The sequence below is a fragment of the Malurus melanocephalus genome, unplaced genomic scaffold, assembly GCF_030028575.1.
Source record: "Malurus melanocephalus ecotype Western Australia unplaced genomic scaffold, MMel_1.1 scaffold_31, whole genome shotgun sequence".
NCBI lineage: Eukaryota > Metazoa > Chordata > Aves > Passeriformes > Maluridae > Malurus > Malurus melanocephalus.
Genome location: NW_026623263.1, coordinates 3,471,807 through 3,491,666, shown reverse-complemented (window position 1 = coordinate 3,491,666; position 19,860 = coordinate 3,471,807). Strand labels below are relative to the sequence as shown.

The following is a 19,860-nucleotide window of genomic DNA, read 5'->3' as shown; positions in this document are numbered from 1 at the left end:
AGTGCTTTTAGAGATGATGGCTGTTGTTCACACAGCTTCATGGGTTTTACAGACTAATTTAGTCAGTAATGCAAMGCTTGGACATGTAGAGAAATTTAATTTTCAAGTGAGAATTTCTGTGGAAGTATTTATCTCTGATGGCTGTTAAATAGTAGTTTTAAATAGTATATTGTAGGTAATTGTTCATCATAAAGAAACCTACAGAAGTAAAATGAAGCATGTCCAGTAGAACACAACGAAGTGGCTGAGAGCACTCTAGGCAGAGTATGCAKAATTTTCCCCGAACATCAGACCTGAGTTTGGGGTCAAAACAGAAASAGCTTCTGGGATACAGTTGCCCTTTTCAGCAGATGGGGACAGAGACGATGCCGCAGCAGCCTCGAGCGGCGCGCCGATGCTGGGGAGCAGGGCGCGTGCGCAGGGCCGGGCGGGGCGGGGCCGGAAGCGGCGGGGCCGCGGCGGTGAAGGGCCGGGCCGAGCCGGGCCGGGGCTGCTCCCGCTCCCGCCGCTCACCGCCGGCTATGGATGCGCGGGCCCGCGCCAAGCGCTACGAGAAGCTCGACTTCCTTGGGGAGGGACAGGTGAGCGCCCGCGGCCCTGGGGCTGCAGCAACCCSTCTGGGCCCGGCCCGTGTCGCCTGGTGAAGCGGGGCGGGGGATGATCAGGGTGCCCACCCCGGGCCTGAGGAGGGCTTGGCGGCCTCTCCGTCGCATGGCCCGTCAGCCCCTGCTCACGGAGCATCTCTCTCTGTCCCTAGTTCGCCACCGTCTATAAAGCCAAGGACAAGACGAACAACCAAATCGTGGCTATTAAGAAGGTGAGTGTCAGAATGTTTTCTCAGTGTGTCATTAGGTGTCTGGTTGTTTTTGCCTGCCTRACGACTTTTAAAAAATTACTTTTGACCGACTTGATGGGAAATAGGATCATATGCATTTTTGTTTCTAGAGAGTTCTGTTTAAATGATATGGTTAACCTGTCTGGATGCCGAGATGCTGTGTTTCTGAGTTTTGTATAGTCTGTGACTTGAATTTCTGGTTATTTGTTAGGGTTATTCAACAACAAAACAGCACATACACATTTCCAAACTGAAGACTTTACTACACCCTGATAATGKTTTTTTTTTTCTTTTATTATAAATTTTTCCAGCTGCTGTGCCAAATTTTCTTCACTCCAGAATGTCATCCTTTATTTAAATCCTTAGAATTTATAGAATCACAGAATATGCCAAGTTAAAAGGGACCCATCAGCATCATCATCTCTCATCCTTTTGTGGGATAATGCAAGAAGTACACTATATACCCAACACAATTATCCAAACACTGCTTGAATTCATGAAGGCTTGGTGCCATTTCCCTGGGGAGCCTATTCCAGTGCCCAGCTCCTCTGGATGAAGAGCCGTTCCCTGATATCCAACCTAAACGTCCCCGAATTACCCAGTACCTTAAGTCCTGYCATTTTTAGGCAAATGGTTTTCTGAATAATTGAATTAGCAAAGCCTTGTCCATTGAGGTTGGTGTCCTATGTTGATTTCCTTTCTAATAAATACTGAAGATGCAAGCAGCATTTCTGTATTCTTCCTATGTCACCTGATTCTGCTTCCACCTTACTTTTTTACCTTATATCCAGAGGAGATCCCTGTTCAGCCAAGCTGACCTTCTGCCTCATCTGCTTGACTAGTGACTTTAGGGAATTGCCTGTTCTTGTGCATTTAAGAGGTGATGCACCCAAGCACCTGCAAAAACATTTTCTCTTGTGGCTGTACTTGATAATTCACTGAGCAACCTGAAATCTGCTCTTTTCATGTCCAGAGCTGAAGTTTTGCTGGAACTTTCCTCCTATGAACAGAGACTTTAAACTCAGTTGCTTCGTGGTCATTGTGGCTAAGATAGCCCCAGTCTCCGCTTGGCTCATGAGATGCTCCGTGTTGACAAGCAGCAAGTCAAGGAGGGCATCTTTCTGAGTCAGCTCCCTYAGGACCTGTTCCACAAAGCAGTCCAGGTTTTTTGGGATCTTCTGGCTTGGGCTGTACCAGTTGTGTGGTGCTTCCAGATGCAGATTGTAGTCCCCCGTAATGGCAAGGGCACTTGACTTGGAAGCATCTCTTAGTTCCTCAGAGAAGAATTTATTGGCATCATCATCCCTGGTGGAAGGGCTATAGCAGACTCCCACAATGACATCCATGTTATTTGTTTCTCCCTTGATTCTTACTTACCCAGAGGCTCTCAACTGTGCTATTGCCAGCTGTAAGCCCTGTACATTCCAGCCCTTCCTTTATGTATGATGCACCTCCTCTTGAGCCCTGTATACATCTCCTGTAGAGCCTCTAGCAGCTCAACAGGGCACCTCAGTCATAGGACTCATTCCACCAGGTTTCATTTAAGTCAGTGATCTCMAATCTCTGGGACTGAGCCAAATCTTTGAGCTCCTTGTTCGTGCCTTCTGCTGCCTGTGTTGGCAGAGAAACATTGCACAAATTGTACTGTGTAGTCAACACCTTGTGAAGCTTATTGAGGTAGTCCATGAGTGCTCATTTCCTCAAGTTTTGGCATGGCATCCCGCTGATCACTGCTAGCAAGCCTGGTGTTTTCTTTTTCCCCATTCCAAGCCAGTTTAAAGCTCTTGTCAATGAGCCCCACTAGCTCCTGTGCTAGAATTCTTTTTCACCTCTGAGAAAGGTGCARTAGAACAGGTATTAAGGAAACCATTCCATGGTCAAAGAACCCCAAGTTTTTTGGCTTACACCAACCTCAGAGTAATGTGTCAATCTGTTAGATCTGCCTTTGCTGCCTGTCAATATCTCTTGTTACTGGAAGGGTCAAGGAAATCACTGCCTGTGCTCGAGATCCTTCTGTCAATTCTCCAGGGGACCTGAACTCTCTTGAGGGCCCGAGTCTTCTATTTGGTATTTTGTTGCATCTGACTTTGAACAGTCAGTAATGAATATCAATCACTTACTACACACGAGTTTTCCAGTAGTATCCCTTATCCATTATGGTAATTTTTTGATAAAAAATGGCTGACAAAAGTGATCTTGGATCTGCAACATGCTTGTTTGCATACAAATGATGAAAATGTTTATGTTGTCATAAAGTGTTGCACTTGTTACTATTTGAAGGATTTGCAGGAAGTTTTTGTATTAAAAATGGGTCTTCAGCTGTTTTTTKGAGGAATGAAAAATGCATATTACAGTGGTTTCTTTAACTAAAGACTCTACTTGGTGAATTGACTTGTTTCAATAGTAAGTAATTTTGTTTAATGCATTAATCCCTTCTAGTGTTTACTTTAGCATTGCAATACTTCTCTTGTATGGTTGCAACTGGTAGCATCTGTGGTGGAAAGCATTCTTGGTTTTATCAGAATATTTTCTTAACCTTTATCGTCTGGGAATATTCAGTGGTAGGATTTTGCACTTGAAATTTCAGGCATTACATGATCGAGACAAAAGGACTTTAAGCCAGCCCAAATTTGCAGCTTGTGCTAATTTTACTAGAATCATTCTAAAATAACTATCAATTACTTAGCTCTTATTTCTCCCTGAGGAGAATCTCATTAGTGATATAATAAAGCTGTGTGGCTACAAAGCAGTTTATGCTATCAGTTTGTATTATGTCTGTTTTCAGTGCCATCATGACTGTTTTTTCTAAAAACTAATGCTGTAGAGATAGTTTACTTTTTAAGGGTAAAAAAAAAACCACTAAAACCAACCTAGCTGGTAAAGTGYTTCATTATACTGGAACTCATTCTGTCTTAGAAGAGCAACACTAAAAAATGTATTCCTCACCATCTTAATCTTACTTACTGTGAAATATTTATTTTCAGATTAAACTGGGGCATAGATCAGAAGCTAAAGATGGTAAGTTTTAAAACAAATACATGCTGTAGAAGCTGTGCTTTGTTTGTTTTGGTTTTGTAAATTGATACATTAATTTCCCATATCATACATTGGCTGAGAAAATAGAACTCAATGTCCACTGTAAGGCTTAGTAGAGGTTTGCTTCACAAACTTTTGGCAGGAGCAGCCAAAAGCAGCATAAGGRCCTGTATGCATGGTATATATCTAAATATGATTATATAACTTAGCGATTTTAAAGTAATACAAACATGAATATAGCTAATACTAATAATACTGCTATCGATAATAACAACCGCAGTACTGAGTTTAGAATACCTTTTCGTATCAATATATCTCTGTGCCTTAAATATTTAAGACAGGTGAGAYTGTGTCCATTTTCATATGTTTCCTTTTTTCTATTTTTTGTGATGTATGCAGAGGCTAAAGTTGATAAAAAGAAGATCAAAACTCTTGTTTCTGTCAGTTTGTTTTATGTTCAGCACTGTAGAGCACGTGCTCTGACCAGCAGTGTGCCTCTAGGCATGGATACGGCAAATTGAAACCGAATAATCTTGGTCTTCTTTTATAGCCTCTGTGGTGCAGCAGAGTTTTGTTTGTGTGCAGGCTGATGTCCTTTAGGAATCCTGCATTGGGTTACCAGCTTTCCAGTGAAGAGTCCTTTGCAACTCTTCAGTTCCTTTCTTTCAAAGACAAACTGATCACTTATCCCAGAGTTTCATAATGGAGCTGACTGACGGAGAGTCATGACCCACCTGGCTTTGAGTGGCCTAACCTCCCTTAGGGACAGTAGTTACTTTCAGCCTCTACAGTGTCTGTACATGAAATACGTTTTTAAAAACAATGATCATGTTTGTTTTCCCTAAGTTAACTCAAAAGGCTGTGCCCACACAAAAGTAGACATTGTCAATTTGATTCCAAAACATGTAATTGAAACAGGCAAAGCAGGAGTGTAAAATAATGAATGTAGCTTTGCCAAAACTTTGCTAGTCTTAGCATTGAATCATATCCCATGCTTTAGGAGAACATTCTTTTTCAGCTTATGTCCAGCTGCAATTCCCTGCATGATATACTACAGGAGCATTTGTTTGCTGGTCTGTTTTCATACAAGCCACACACATCAGTGTTTTTGAGAGACGAATTGGTACCCTGCAGGAATCATGGTTTGATAGAGTGCCATCAGTGTGACTGTTGAAATGCACCATTTGTTCCCTGTTGGGACCTGACTTTTCTTCTATTAAGTCTGCTTGTGAAAAAAATCAAATAAAAGTGAGTAGGTTTTGGTCACTCTCTTTTCTATGCATTACATATKCTGCAGCTTAAATGGAGAAAAACACATACCTTGCATTAGTAGATAGTGCAATGTCAAAAAGAAATGAGATTTATTGAGGTTCGTTAGTATGCCTTCCTCTGGAAATAAGACATATTGAGGAACTGATGTTTGCAAGAGGAAACCTTTCTTTAAAATTAAAGCAAGCCTTCCAATACCATGAAAAAGATTTTTCTTTTCCCCCCTAGGCCTTTGCTTGGACTTTCTCTTTTTGCCAAAATGTAGACTTGTTGCTTCATAATCTATGAATAAATGAATATAATGAATAAATGTGATTACTGTGGTGTTAAATTTAACGCAATTACTGTGCTGTTGAATAAAGTGCCCACTTTTATTCYGCAGCAATTTACTTGTTATGGTAATATACTTGTTATTTAGCAAATTGTTGAGTGTTAAGAATGTAATTTGCGGTGGTAAATAATCTGTGAGTAGCAAGAATGAGAGGTTTATTTGAAGCTTAATCCAAAGTTTTTAGTTTTGTTCTTTCATCTTCTTCTTTCTGTCAATTTAGGAATCAACAGGACAGCCCTCAGGGAGATAAAACTGTTGCAGGAGCTAAGCCATCCGAATATTATTGGTGTAAGTAAAATGGATGCTGGTTCTAGACTCAGTCTTCAAATACTTTTGGTAGTTAAACATCTGTTACGGCAAAACTCCTATTTCAATAACAAAGGCAAAGTATTTTTTTTAGTCCTTTTACTTTTTGGCCARAAACTATGTAGATGTTAATGGTGGGAAGAATTGTGGAAAAGTAGGTTACTWGATTTTTAATCTCTCTGATTAAATTGCACGTGAACACAGTACTGGATTTACCTGATTGTTTGCTTCATATAGAATTGGGGACAGTAAAAAAGCAGGCTTTTTTAAGCAATGGTAAAGGGGAAATCGTGGTTTATGAGGTTTTAGCAAACACATGATGTCTAAAATCTCTGTTGGAAGGAGTAAAACCTCTGTCTTTTCAGTTTCAGTTGCATTTTAGTAGACTTATACCTACCAATACCCAACTGGAGCTAAAGACATTTTGAAGTTATCTCATAGYAGTGATTAGAATGCCTGTCAAAAATAACCAAGTAGATCAAATATGAATTTTCCATATACTTTTCAAACTGGAATTACGTTTCTCTTCTGGATTGTGAACTTACTTTCAAAGGGATTCCTTTTGCTATCAAGGTTAGAGAATATGCAGAGGACAACTAAAATGGCAAAGGGATGGAGCGTATTCTTTATGAAAAAGTGAGGAATTCATTTTGGAGAGGAAAAGGCTGGGAATGAGGAGTCTACAAAGACCAGGTGGTAGTGGCATTCATGCAGAACTGCTATTTCCAAACTCTATTGTACTGGAAATAAGAGACGTACTTAAAACCTAGTGGCAGCGGGAATGGAAATTGTACTGCTTGAGTCAGGGTGTAATGGCTTTCTAGGATGGGTTGCCATGGGCAGTGTAGAAGCAAATGGCATCAGCAGTTCAAAAAGGAGTTAGAGAAATTTATTTCAAATTTGTTCCAAAAGAAAGTTCTAAAAGCAATAGATAATGTTGTGCACTTCTTAGTAGTCTTTATGAAACTTGTGTGGATTTTTGCAGTGTGAGGGGCACAGTCACTGCTATTACGAGCTATTCAAACAAGTACCTTGCCAATTTGAGTTTGCCAGTTTGCATGGTCATCCCACTGAGACTAAGGAATAAGCTGCACCATGGAGAGCATACCTTTCTGACCTTGARGGAAGATACCAGGCTAGATAATCTCACCTGTGTTTTCTCAAGTTAAAAATTCTGTCATTACACAGCTAAGAACGGGCTGTTTGGATGTTCTCCGAAGAGTTTTATTTATCTGGGAAAACCAGTTACAAAAATGAATACACACCTAAGACTATCTGAAGTTAATAACCCTAACACTTAGAATTTCTAAATACTATATGCTTACAGGATACACAGAGCTGAGTGCATGGGCAAACTTAGTCTGATCTCAGTTAAGGGCAGGAGTTTTGTAGAACAGCGCAGTTTTGAGGACAAGGTATGCATTATATCATCTGTTGTAGTTAACACGACAATGTTATTCTTTCTCTTTTCCCATGTCCTGGAAGGAAGGACGTTTGTGTAAAATGTTATTTCCAGACTTTGGAAAATAATTGGGATTATTTTTCTGGTTTGGAAACTGAGTTAAGAAGCTAAACTGAGTAAGGTTTTTTGTGTTACAAGTCAAAGAACTTCARCAAGTTGTCACAAGCTGAAAATCCACATGCAGGCTACAATGTGTTGAATTTCAAAAACTGGAAGAGTCCGTTAATTATAATGTATCATTGTAATCATATGTATTTTGTTTTGCAGCTTATTGATGCCTTTGGACACAAGTCCAATATTAGTTTGGTGTTTGATTTTATGGAAACAGATCTAGAGGTAAGATTTTTTAAGACTTTTTAATTTCAAAATCTTAAGATGGCTTGTGAAAAGTTCTGCTTTAACAGGCTTATATTTACCCATATTAGAAAGGTGACTTTTATTGAGTCAGTTGATGAAGATCGTGCCTTAAAAGTAGCTTGACTAATTTCAGTTTTTGTGAGTTCTCATTTGATTAATTCCTTTACTTCTAAATGCTTGTCAGCATGATCTTAAAGAAACAAATTATGTTTATGATGTTAGTTTTCTGGAAATCTGGTCAGAGCACAGTGTTGCCTTGATAGGCCAGTTTTTAATAATGACACAGACACGGTTAAGGGGATAAAAGGCCTTTTACCTTGGTATTTGGGATCCCAGGTGCACAACTTGATGGCAGAATGCACACCCGTGTACAGCACGGGTACAAGTTTTATAGGTTTCAGGAATTAGCATATCTATCTAGGATTCCCCAATAAGAAACTTCACAAATGCAGTAATGCCCCCCTATTCTAATGAATCCCCCCCTGGATGAGGCCAGAGCCCAGTTTACACAAGATGTTCCAGAGAGAAGGCTTCACCCAAGGGTGGAGCCTCGGGTTTAAGATAGCACAGGGCACRCTGACTCCTTCCTCAGGATGTTTGGTCTCTGTGCCCAGGAGAACTCCTAAACTAAGCTGGAATATCAGGCTTCAGGAATTACAAATATGTGGGCTAAGGGGTACAGGTGGATGCATAGAGGGTACAGAAAGTGTAAAAAGGTAAAGCAAAAATCATCAGGCATCAATAGAACCTCTGATATAGATCATTGCTTCTGGAATACAGTTGATAAGCATAATATCAAACATGTTTGGGTAAGTGTGACACTAAAATATACCAAGAGACATGCTGGTGGTAAAATCACATACACGTAAAACATTGTTTCAAACGTAGTAATGTGCCAGTCAATACCTTGCAGATACAGGCTTGCAGAAATTTAGGTGAATGCAAGACTTGAAAAGGTTAGGTCAGTTTTTTACTAATAGAAATTAGTAATGAGTTGACTTCTAGAGGTTTCATTCTGTTTATGAGGTAGCTATGCAACATTTAGAAATGAAGATTAGTATACAAACTAAAATTAAATGCTCTTGTACTACATGATGCTGTGGTATGCAGAGCCTTTAAACAGTATTGTGGTATCAGCTCTGGCTGCCACTGAGACTGCAGCTTATTGTCAGTAAGCATATGTGACATACATGAAATTGGTGCATTCTGTACTCTTCTGCAACTCAAACCGCTGAAACTTATGAAAGGCTATGACGGAACAGTACAGTGGTATTAACAAATAAGCTTTGGGATTTTTGCATAGAATTTTAATGTTAAGTTTTTTACATTCTTTGAGTAGATAGGCCATACCTTCTGGCCTTTTTAGAAATAGAAGAGGAAATCATTGCATTAATGAAGATTAGTTACTTAGGTTGCAAATAGAAAGAAAGGATAAGTGGAAACATAATTTCAAGTTTATTGGCACATTTATCATTTTTGCATGTACATCTTTGTCTTGGAAGTTTGGGTACCAACATGGAACTGAGATTAAATTAAAAACTTCTGTTTCCCATACATTTTTTCATTGGCTGGTTATACAAAGTTTAGGTAAGCTATCTGGACTCCATCATTTCAATTCCTTATCTCCAGAGTAGACCTGTTTTTCAGGAAAAAAGGTGAAATGGTAGAGAATATGTGACTGCCAATTTGAACTTTGTCTTAAATGCTGAAATTACTTTTGAGCTGAAAGAATGGAAATAAATTTTTCTTGTTTGCTGAGCTTTACTATCCCTTTAACTCTGCAGGTTATTATAAAGGATACAAGTATTGTTTTGACACAGTCTCACATCAAGGCATATATGCTAATGACTCTTCAAGGATTAGAATATTTACATCAGCATTGGATTCTGCACAGGGTAAGCACATACTAAATTGACAGCCTTCATCCTGCAGCAAAAATCACATTGGATAGAATTAGAGTCTAAAGTCTAATGAAGGTAGTTCAAACATTCTCATTCCATAAGCATTCATATTTGCTGTTGGGGAGATAATAGCTCCTGGAGTTTTCTTGTTTTTGCTATTCTCTCCTCTGTATTGCTGAGGGTGGCTGGTGGGATTAGAACAGAASGAGCGAATGGCTGTGTGGATACTTTTCTGTTAGCCAGAGGTCAGTGCACAACACTGGACTGTCTTGAACTGTATGACTTCAGTAATTTCTGCAGTTATTTGAAGCATTGGCAAKGTCTTTTTATTATTCAGTTGGCAACTATGCAGTTAACAAAACAGCTGTTCCTGCAGCAAAACTTAATCAGTTTAAGTGGATCTTTTAGTTCTGCAGCTTAAATATGTTAGTATTAAAATGGGTCTGTATCACTATGATTTTCATGTGTGATGAAATACTTATCTCCTGGGGAGTTTAAATTTTTCTGCTCACAATATAGATTTTACAATTGAATCAAGTCTTTAGTTTTAGAATACTGTTATGACATATCAGCCAGGAGATTCATTGTATGTCTGTTTTTATCAATGCTGACAAAACTCATTGTTTGCTTTCTATATTGACAGGATCTTAAACCAAATAACTTGTTGCTAGATGAAAATGGGGTTTTAAAATTGGCTGACTTTGGCTTGGCAAAATCTTTTGGAAGCCCCAATAGAGTTTATACGCACCAGGTAGTRACAAGGTAAGACATTCTATTTTGTTTCTTGAAATACACCATGTGAAATCAACATATTCAGAGTGGCATCTAGCCACTCTGATGAGGCAAGAGCCTCATAGAAAAAGCACAAGGAAGCATTGTCTAATCAGGTCTCCACAAGAACTGCTAGAATATGCATCTGTGGGGGTGGTTCTGGTATCTAGTGAAATTATACTCTTTTGAAATGTGTGGAAATAGTATGTATCTGTTTATATGCCTGGATTTTGGAGCAAGACAGCTGCTTCTTTCTGATAATCACAAGATGTAGAACCATTTTTGGAGCTAGTCGCATTACCTATTTTGAGACAAAACACTTGAACCAGTTAAAATACTTATAAATATTTTTTATGGCATGCMTATTTAAGGTATGCTTTAAAAAGGAGGGCTGCAAAATATGCAGTCTTTTCTGACTGCTGTAATGCTAAAACTGTTCAGGCAAAGCTGGTTTAACACCTTTATTCAAAGGATAGAAAATCTACAGTAGTTTCAAATGTTGTTATTGCATTAAATTTGATTGTTCTTAGGCAGYGTTAAGTAATTGTTTTAAACAGCAAGGCTCATTTTGCATAAAATTAGTCTCTATACTTAGGTCTGTTAATAYGTAGATTCTTGGAAAATGGGAGGAATTCTGTCTCACTGTGACTACTTGAACATAAAATTTTAAGAAAATTTCAGTTTACCTGCATGTTTAAACTTMCTTCCTTTGCATGTCTGCTGTTCARTGCTTGTAACCAGATCATTTGAAACTGCAGTTAATTTGTTGTTGTAGGTGACTCTATGGTGAGGAGTGCATAAATGCATAAATTTGTTCATTCCTTGTTAAACAAAACACTCTGCGGGGTAGGATACAGCTCTTCAATGTCTGAAAAGTATATAGGCAGAAGCAATATCCTTTTTTTTAGCTTTTGCATTGCTGCAGTGCATATAGCATTTGACATGAGCAAAACCAGGTGATTCTCCCAAAATGTGTTTTCTTTTCAGGTGGTACCGAGCCCCAGAACTGTTGTTTGGGGCTAGAATGTATGGTGTTGGTGTTGATATGTGGGCTGTTGGCTGTATTTTAGCTGAATTGCTCCTCMGAGTAAGTATTGAAAAGTAATCATTTTGTATTTGCTTTTCAGGACCCTATGGTTTTTGTGTGGGTTTCTTTTTTCCTGCTAACTGCAGCAGCTGACGACATGCTAGAGGAAAGTTTCCAAAAGCTTGTTAACTGTAATTAAAGTGATTTTTTTGAATAGGCTGAGGTTCCATAAGCATCATAAGCATTGGAAGTCTGTAAAAATTGCGGCGTAAAAAAGTTGCAACAAATTCTCAATCTTGCCTTCAAGAGAGGTCAAATAGGTAACTCCTGCAATACACAGACATCTGTTTTAGTTCACTATTCTTCTAGAAATGTAACATCACAGATGCATGCAGGGGCTGTCCCTTACACACTGTTCCTCAATAATAATCACCAGTACCTTAATTTTGTGTTTATTTGTAATGAACAGAAGACTAATATTTTTCTGAACTGTGGTTAGATGACAATCTGGGAATTAAGCTGAAGGTTAACATCAGGATAATCCTATGGCACTCCTTCAGTCTGGTACGCAAACGTAATGGTCCTTGAGTATTTTCCGCCAAAGTAGAATGTTTGTTATACAGCTCTTTGGAGAAGACATGAAAATGTGAGGAGGGCAATGGAGGCAGGGACACAGACACAGCTGAAGGAATGAAGTAGCCTGCAGTATAATTTATCTTTCATGACTAAGTACCTTCCACTTGGTTTCTGCACCTTACTTTGAGTGCTTTTGTGGCATACTGCTGGAGAACTTGCTGTGTRAAAACACCTTGAAAGACATCTTTTGCTTTGATTGGTCACACCAAATAGGTGTCACCAGTCAGTACCAGTGATGTGTACATAAATATGCATTAGAACTTCTTAAGTTGCTTACATTTAGGCAAAGTTAGAAAGCAAATAACTCTTGAATTCAATTGATTCTTTGATTTGCCTTTAAATGGGAAGTGTATGATGGTTCAATGTTTATCACTGTGATATTTTGAAATGTATCTGGCCTTTTTCAGAACAGTGCTACTTTTATGTGRGCTTTTTATGAAAGCAGGGTATATTCAAGGGGCTTTCATGATGCCAAAATTTAGTATGCTATCTCCTAGGATGTTCATTATGGTTTTTCTGTTCTAATTAATTAAACACTGCCTCTCATTCTTCATAAATTTGCTTTGGTCATCAAGTTTCTTTTTACTTGCATTGTGTGCCTGGTATACAAGCTACAAATTGAACTGGGCAGATATCCCCTTTTCGGTCCTCTGCTTTGTTTAAATGAGATGTGACACTGATCAGGCAGTTTTCTATCCCTCATAAGTCTAATTTATGTAATCGAGTTACAATTSACTTTAAATATATATAAAAGTTAACTCCAGAGAACAGGTGGTGAAAAGATCACCATGGCCAACTGGCTTTAGGCTGACAWTTAAGATATAAAATCTTTTCTGTGTTTTGTTATTTTACATGGTGGTCGTAATCTTATGTTCGAGCTGGCTGCTATCAAGTCAATGATATCAAGCCTGGGTTCAGGAAACTTTCAGAATCTATTAGGGCATAACAGTATGCACAAATATCCAGTGTACTTCTTTGTGGGGAGATGGTATACAGAGGGTTTTTGCCTTGCAATTAGGAGTTAGCACTCCAGATTTCTCCCTAAAATTGAAGTTCAGAAGTTAATTCARTCAAATGCTGTTGCCTTCTTCCAGGTTCCTTTTTTGCCTGGAGACTCTGATCTTGACCAGCTGACAAGGATATTTGAAACACTGGGCACTCCAACAGAAGAACAGTGGCCTGTAAGTCTTTTTGTTTAACAGACTGACATTGATTTTACTTGATACTCTCTGTTTTAGCTCTTGAAATTTAACAAAGGGTTATACCAGAATACTTGAGTAGATTTTCAGAGGGCAGTTTTTCATGTCATGAAGCAGCTGAGATTTGTTGTTTCTCTTGGCAAACTTGTGGTCAATAGCAACAGTAACAACACTTTTTTATTTCCTTTCTGTGGAAAGGCTACTGGTGTGAGATTATTGTTGTTGCTTAATGTTTTTGAGATACTTGTTTAATTAGTGTACTTTAACCTGSAAGGATTTAATCACTTTCAGAAGTTGGAACCATTTGTAGGGACCCAAGTTGGTCTGGGTAGATTATAGTTTGGGGATAGTAAAAAAACGCAGACCAACAGCTTTAGGGATAAGCAATTTACTTCAACAATGGTACTATAACAAATACAAATTAATAGTACAGTTACCTCTGAGATGCATCAAATCAAGTAACACTGGGCCATACATACTGTCGGGGCACACAATGACCTATCTAACCATGGTTATTAAACAGACGCTAGGGAAGTGGGACATAACATCTGATAAGCAACTTGTACCAGCTGACAGGCAGAGGGAGTCGTGAATTCCCTGATCAGGCTGTTGTCTTTTATTGTTGAGTTGTGGAAGCACTCACTGGACTTGTAAACCTCTGCCTCTTCTCTGTGCTGCTTTTTCTTAGTATAAATGGTGCTGGAATGCTATGGTATGTGATCACAAAATGGAGCTGTAGCCGAATGGAGAAATGCAGTGCGAGCTAACACTGCTAACCCCACACCCATGGAACTCATGAATTTTTTTGCAGTGATGTTTCTGCTTTCTTTGGAGAGGAAGATTTAAGATATAAATGGGGAAAAGAGAGAACAGGAGATTAGCTAACACAACAAAGATGATGCAGTCCCAAGTTCATTCACAAACCCATATATTTTAATAATTGAAACCTTTACTATCAGGATTATAACTGGTTGAGTGCATATTTGATTTAGTGTTCATATTTTATTTTACTTGGACAAACTTGAAGTGTGACAGCTAGGGGTTTAAATTACTTAAAACCCTACTAAAGTATTATGTTTGGGTAACTGTCTGTTACAATTGTCGGTGTAATTTTTATGCTAGAATATGAACACAATGAGATTGATTTCATACCTACAGGACAAAAAGAGATGCAATTAATCTTTTGTTTAACTGCTTAGTGCATATTTTCCTTCCCTCCTCCCATTGCCCACATAAAGTTTCAGTTGTGCATTTCAAATCAAAATGCACATGATGTTCAGTTAACTTACTAATGTGGGGAAAGGGAAGACTGGCTCTTTTGTGAATTTTTTTCCTCCCACCATGTCAGTTCACTAAAGGAAGTTTTATTTAATTTGTCTGACCCACTCTAAAATTCTTTCRTACTTCCTTTAGCAGTTTTTCCTTCTGGAGTGATCACCACTGAAGCAAGGGAAGGACAGTTCATTTGGAAAGTGGAAAATAAATGTAACAGTTATTAGAAAAAAGTTTTTATGATCTACTATTCCTACATTTATTTCAATGACCAARTATTAGCAAGATGTTTTGAAAGATAAGTTACTTCTGCTGAAAGACAGCCACATGAAGTTCCCTTTCTGTGAAAAGCTGAGCTCTTTCTAACAGAAAAACATACATTTCATTTTTGGTCTTTGTAGGGGATGACMAGTCTTCCAGATTATGTCACATTTAAGCCTTTCCCTGGAATGCCACTTCAACATATCTTCAGTGCAGCTGGTGATGATTTGCTCAATCTTCTTCAAGGCTTATTCACATTTAATCCTTGCACTAGAGTAACAGCTACTCAGGTATGGTACACTTGGGTTATCTCCTGATGTTCATTAACCTGTTGTTAATATCAGATAAATGTATTTTGAAGCCAGTAAACCAGGTTTGAAATGAAATATCACACAATTGCTGAAATGTAATCCCACTGTGTTACAGAGAGAACTCTGAAAGGCATGGATCATCTTCATTCCCAGGGTTCAGTGAAGGTAGACAACTAAAATGAGTATGAGCCATGACCTTCAGACAATCATATTTGACATGCTAAATTCAGTCACCTGAAACTGAGGTTAAATCTCAATATAACTTTCCCTGGGTTTGAAAGGTTTTTGTCTGTACTTCATTCAGGCTCTCCTTCAATTTCATTTAAACGTTCATGGTACTTCTTTAACATAAAATTCTCTGGTGATTTAAACCATCATTCTGATCTAAGTATTCTTTTCCATTATACTTTCAATTTCACTACTCCTGACAGGAAGAAATAAATGACTTGCAGGAAAGTATTGCAGAATGTTGTATTCAGAATATTGATTTCTGCAATGAAGAAGAAATACCAGTTGGCAGTTTGAAAACTGTTTTTGTGCCACTTTACGCTGATAGGGAAGCATGCAAGAAGGAGCTATCCTCTTAGGACCAAGACTCCCTCATTGCTAGTTAGACACAGTGGATCTGAATCCAGGAGATTAGTGCACTTGTTATGTATCCTTTTACTAGAAGACTTTTTCAGGCTGTTTTGGCCACCATCTTTAAGAASATTTAGTATTATTTTCCAGATAATTAGTTCTGCTGTGCTTGGGATACCTCTGTAGTAGTTCATCTGAATTAGTTAATTTTTCAGTTCRTATTGTAGGATAGTGATTTGAATGTATATTATTTTTCTAGGCTAAACTTTTTATTGACATTGCCACAGTTTAAGATGGGAGACAACTTGTGCCTACTGTATTGGTTTGATTTGTAACTGRTATTGAATATCATGTAACTGGTGTTAGCAGGAGTAAAGCTTATCTAAGAGACAGTCACTTTTTGTTAACTACACTTCATGGTTCCTAAAATTTAAAATAAAATATGTAATTTCCCTACGCGAAACCAACCTTGCTAAGTAGTGTTTGCCTTCTGTTCTAATATGAGCTATGTCTTTCTCACAGTTTACAGGGTAGAAACAGCATAGTTAAAGCAATAAGGGAGAAAGACCCATCTTAAAAGCTAACAAAACAGCTAGTGTCCAGTTCATGAATCTGATCAAGACTTCGTATATATTCGTTTAATTTTTCTTTATTCCTGCCTTCTTCTTTATCCTTTTCTCATCTGTTTATTCAGAATGTAAGCTCTTCAGAGTTAGAAAACACTTATACCAGACCTCTTAGAAAATAGTCTAGAGTTTTGTCAGGATGTCTGAGCCCTAGTTAAAAACAAGAATACACAATTGTCCCTTGCTTTACAAATCCAGGTGGGGTGGACAACAATTGAGAACACAATCTTTATTTGACTCAAGGCCACCTTGTAGTATAAAAGTGTTCAAGTAGTTTTTAAGTCCCAATTGCAAGTGCTTTATTTCATTATAACCTCTTTATAAATGCTGTTCTGGCACTTCCTACCAATTACTTGGTTCTTTTTCTTCCATTATCATTAAGGCATTGAAACAGAAGTATTTCAGTAACCGACCAGGACCCACTCCAGGAAATCAGCTGCCAAGACCAAACTGTCCTGCAGAAGCTGCAAAGGAGCARCAAAATGCACTTGTAAATTTAAAAAGGAAAAGAACAGAAGGAATAGATCAAGGTAACTTCCTAATAWGTCACCAGTCTTAAATAGGGGCTATTTAAGCTTCCTGTGTTTCTGAACAAAAACTCTCTGAATTCTGAACTAATTCTCTGGGCACTGACCTTTTAATGATACATGATTTGGGATCAGAATAACTTAGTTCGTGTTCTAACAGAATTAGTCCAAAAAAGGCTCTTCCATGAGCCTTTAGGAGACTTCCATGTTTAGGAGACTATTAGAAGAAATATCCTATTCCGTTAATTTCTGTAATGGAGAGTGATGCTGCCCATATATCCTATATAGGGTATCATGTAATAWAAATTATAGGATATTATGATGAGCCTCTTTTTCCTGAGATATCTTACTCAGGTGGTAGTAATTTAACTTCACATGACTTAAAAAAAAAAGAGAAAGTCTGAAACATAGCACAGAAGTGGTGGGCWGGAGAGTGTAGATCAGATTTCAAAGAGACTCTGATGTCTGCTCACTCTCTTGTAAGGTAAGTTAACAGTTAAGATCACTCTGGGTRAGGAACATTAAGCACATTTCTGTGATCCTCCTCAGTCTCCCCCAAACGGTAACATGCATTTCATATCTTTATGGCAAGAAAAGTGCTCAGGACTCAAGACCTGTATCTATATTACTCAGACCTTCTATTAGGGAGCAAATACTGGTTCTTAAACTTGAAGTTGGTCTTCTTAACATCTGGAGTACACTAAATAATAGCTGTCAAGTTAGCATCAGCTCTTTGTTATTGCCAATATGAGACTCAATTTTAATACAAGAGTATTACTTTTTAGAATGGAGCTACTCTGTAAAAGTGCATTTCCTCTTGAACTCAGAAAGAACAACTACCTTGCTAGGGTTTAATTTACTTTTTAGGCACTTTGAGTTGTTGTTTCTAAGTCTTCATCAAATTAAAAGTAAAATACGTTAGGTTCACTACCTTAGCATGGGTCAACTGACACGTGGGAACATGTTAAGTTACGTTGGCTTGTGCAATTATTTTAAACTTTTTAACTCCTTTTCCAAAGATCATTTGAGGGTTTGTGATTAATGTTTTGGAGTATACAGATTAAAATATGTCTGTCATCTAAAGGACAGGAAAAAGAGAGAAATGCTTTCTTGATTCTTGACTTAATGATTTGAATTTATGTATTTGACAGTAAACAGATTTTCTAGAGCTGTATCAAGTTAGAAAAATAATTGCTTTAATGTCTTTGCAAAAGTCTCCAACAAGAGGAAATCAGGCTTGTGCATTAAATACTAGGAACTTTGAGATTGGCTATATAAATGATGCATTTAGGAAGTCAGCATTACTTTTTGAGACCCCTGGCTATTGTTATAAAAAGCAGTATCATTTCCACCAGCTGCAAATGGAAACATAATGTGTTTGCTGATGTGGATTTCCCATAAAGTTCTGTTATTGCCTTAGCTGGGCTGACAGAACCAGAAGGTTTCAAAGGTAGTTCTTCTAGTACCAGTAAACATTAAAGGAGAGAGCCAGTGATAGAGCTAGCAAATCTGTTGCTCTGGATTTCATTTGTTATTCTTACATGGCATGACCATCTAAATTTAAAATCTGAATAGTGGTTTGGAAGAATAATCCTACAGTCCAGGTTTAYATAAAAATTTGAAGGACAGTATTTTTAATTGCATTTGAGGGTGGAAATGTGCAAGCCTTWTTTCAAAGAAAAGTAAGTTTCATTCCCTGAAATTCTTAGAATGGCCTGTGCTTGTATCSTGCACAGTACATTTCTTTCCTCTAGTCCTGTTGAGGTAGCGCACCGGAATTTGGCAGAATAAATTGAGTGCTCGCTGATGGGTATCTTCTGAAATATTGGTACCAGAAGCTGTGTGCCAGGAGAAAGATTCATGCTATCCTAAAATCTGCTGCTTTTCCACAAGAACAAATCCCTGTAGTCTRTGGGGAGTGTTCACCATGCTTAAGTACTTCTCAGAAAGCAGCTTCTATTGTCAGGGGATAACTATCACTGGATGGATGACTGCCTGTGAAAAGTATTCAGCATGCATACTTTGTATCTACTGCTACCACTTATTTCTTATCAGTGAGGTACCTATGATGACATCAGTGCCCATCTCACTCTGGCACTTAACCAAAAGCAGCAGTGCTTCCCCATGACACCTATTTCTAGTCCCATTAATATGCATTCCTACAGAACTGCAGGCGCACAAAACAGATTATAAAGGATAGCACACTAAATGTTTTCCTGAGTTAATGCAGTATAAGGGATCTAATATCAAAACTACTGGTTTGGAAAAAAAAACAAGAAACATCCTATTCATACTTAAGATTAAGAATTTGTCCTGGATTTGACAGCACGTAAGAAAAATCTTTAAGAGTGTGTGTGGTGGGAGAGGGTTAAGCCTTAGAACAACTTGCTTTTCTTGGGTTTCAAAGTAGAATTAACTGGTTAGCTTTTCATATCAGCAGTTGACTGGTTAAYTTTTTATATGAACAAAGAGAAATACCTACATCTGTCCTAAATGTGATTAATTACAGAATTTGTGACCTTTGGAGTATGCATCCTGATTTGAGTGAGCTTTAATTCTAGCACTCTATCAGAGATTCATTAGAAAGTCATCATGAGCTGCCACTGTCATAAACAGCATTTAGAAGTTAAGGGTAGATGTATCTCAAGAATGGTATCAAACTTTGAGGAGGGGGCTGGACCTCTATACTTTGCTAACAATGTCATTTATACTTTTCAGGATTACCAAAAAAACTGGTTTTTTGATTGCCGTGGATGAAACTGAGTGAAAATTACCCAAGTCCCAGCTATTGATGAAATGCTGTAATAGTCACTGGATGGTTATGTTTTAATATTTTCATATGTAAAATAAGAATTTACTATTCCCTTACTGAAACAGAAGTTTCATTAGCCCTTCTTTCTACAATAAAAACTTYATTGAATAAAAAAAAATAAAGTACCTTTCTCTGGTTTGCTGTCTTGTTACTTTGAGTTGTGCTCTGAGGCACTAATTGTCAAAACTGCTTGCAGGCTGCAGGTGTACACAGACTCATTTTGCTGAACCTCTGTGCTGAATCACACGCTGTCCTGTAACAGATGTATATGCCAAGGGGGAAAACTACAAATAATACTATTTTCTCTCACCTGCAGCTAAGATGAACATATGACTGTCTTCC

The 19,860-nt window shown here is 38.0% G+C and overlaps 1 protein-coding gene across 1 annotated transcript; it reads left to right on the top strand.

Annotated features, from left to right (window-relative positions):
• Positions 1-444: 444 nt before the first annotated feature.
• On the top strand, positions 445-19,860 carry CDK7 (cyclin dependent kinase 7). The gene is made up of 12 exons (XM_057363874.1): positions 445-581; positions 758-817; positions 3,820-3,853; positions 5,692-5,759; positions 7,507-7,575; positions 9,381-9,491; positions 10,141-10,259; positions 11,256-11,355; positions 13,026-13,112; positions 14,804-14,953; positions 16,562-16,709; positions 19,425-19,860. Exons 1-12 carry the CDS (start codon positions 522-524, stop codon positions 19,448-19,450), a joined length of 1,032 nt encoding a protein of 343 aa, XP_057219857.1. The 5' UTR covers positions 445-521; the 3' UTR covers positions 19,451-19,860.